We start from the raw sequence: 1624 nt of genomic DNA, 5'->3' as shown, positions 1-1624 counted from the left end.
CTTTTCTTTTTTTTTTTTTTTTTTTTTGGTGGTACTAGAGATTAAACCCAGGGCTTTTGCAGTGGGTTTCATCCCCACTCGCTACCCCTTAAAAAAAAATTTTTTTTTGAGCCAAAATCTTGCTAAATTACCCAGGTTGGATTTGAATTTGTGATTCTTCTGCCTTAGCCTCCTGGAGTACTGGGATTATAGGCCTGTACTACTACACCCAGCTTTTTTTTTTTTTTTTTTAAAGTCTTCTCTAGTTCTTTCTTTCACTCTGAAGTGTTTTCGTACAACTTTTGCTTAAAAGTCTGCCATCTACCTCATTAAGAGCTGTGTCACAGTTACTGTTAAATATACATTATGGTTAGATGATAATAAGTGAAATAGTTTTCACTCATTCCAAAGAACTTAGTCATGGGAAGTAACGTATTTTAGATGTCATCTCTATTTATGTGGGGTTTTTGTGCAAATACCTTGTGATGTTGTTATCCGTATAATTTTGAATGTCCTGATGCATTGCCTAAAATATTTTTGCATTAAATAGGGGAATGATGGAAAAATGTACTTTTATGAATAATAAGATGCTGAGAAGCTAGGAACTTAGATGTTTTTTTCCCTGCTTTTATTCAAGGAGTCATTCCGCATATGAAAGGAATTGGTCATTCAAGAGAATGGAAGTTTCTAGACTTCTTATACTAGAAAAATTTGTATAGGAATTAACTTTCAGTAGTGAGGAGTTAATTCAAGCAAAATAACCAAAATACTTCAGATTTAATAACCACTAAGTGCATGATGTATTTTGTGGCACCAGTCAGCTCTTTTTGAAGGACTTGTGACTACCCTAGCAAAAAAACATTGTGAGGTTAATGAGGCCCAGGAGATGCCAGCAATTCCATGGATATATTGAGAACAGGAAGAAATATTAATTTTATGTCCTATGGTCATTAATGCACATTTAATGTGCAAAAGCTAATAGATTGGAAGTTCATCAGAGACTTAGTGTTGAGAGTGGTGATAGAGAGGAAATTCAGTCCAAAAATGAACTTGCTGGTCTTTCTCTGCAGAAAGCAGAAAATGGAGATTTAAATTGGATAATACCAGACCAATTTCTTGCCTTCTGTGGACCTCATTCAAGATCCAGACTTGAAAGTGGTATGTCAAACTGGACCAATAATAGTGTTTTTGTTGTTGTTGTTTGTATTTTTTTTTTTTTTGTGCGTACATAAATACAGATTTTTATTTTTTTAGTGTAAAAACTCAGAAGTCTGATTACTGGTCATTACTGGTATGTTTCACTTTACAAGAAACTGCCAAAGGTTTCCAGGGTGGTTGTACCACTCTATGTTTACATCAGCTCTATCTGGGAACCAGCTGCTGCGTACCCCTCTCAGCACTTCATATTTTTAGTATTTTTTTACTTTGATCATTCTAATAAATATGTAGACATGAGTATAGCTGGTTTTTAATCCCTTTATCAATAATCTTATCAACCTTTAAATTACATGTAAGTAATTTATTATTCTTTTGATTATTATTTTATCTTATTTTTTTTCAAAGTTTTATTGATAAACAGATAGCAATGAGACAGTTTCAAATCAAATCGGAAGTACAGTTTCAACAAATAATACACTGCATATAT

At 33.0% G+C, this 1624-nt stretch overlaps 1 protein-coding gene across 12 annotated transcripts in view; it reads left to right on the top strand.

Moving 5' to 3' along the window:
* Cdc14b (cell division cycle 14B) overlaps positions 1 to 1624 on the top strand; it is a 114264-nt gene that overhangs the window by 73039 nt on the left and 39601 nt on the right. For all 12 annotated transcript variants that reach the window (XM_023703972.1, XM_023703969.1, XM_004643802.3 and 9 more), the window contains exon 8: positions 1050 to 1137. In XM_023703972.1, coding sequence (XP_023559740.1) covers positions 1050 to 1137 — 88 coding nt within the window. The remainder of the gene's footprint in view (positions 1 to 1049; positions 1138 to 1624) is intronic.

Source organism: Octodon degus, unplaced genomic scaffold, assembly GCF_000260255.1.
Source record: "Octodon degus isolate 3935 unplaced genomic scaffold, OctDeg1.0 scaffold00184, whole genome shotgun sequence".
Lineage (NCBI taxonomy): Eukaryota > Metazoa > Chordata > Mammalia > Rodentia > Octodontidae > Octodon > Octodon degus.
Note: the sequence above shows the minus strand (reverse complement) of the source record. Positions and strands in the feature narration are given on the sequence as shown.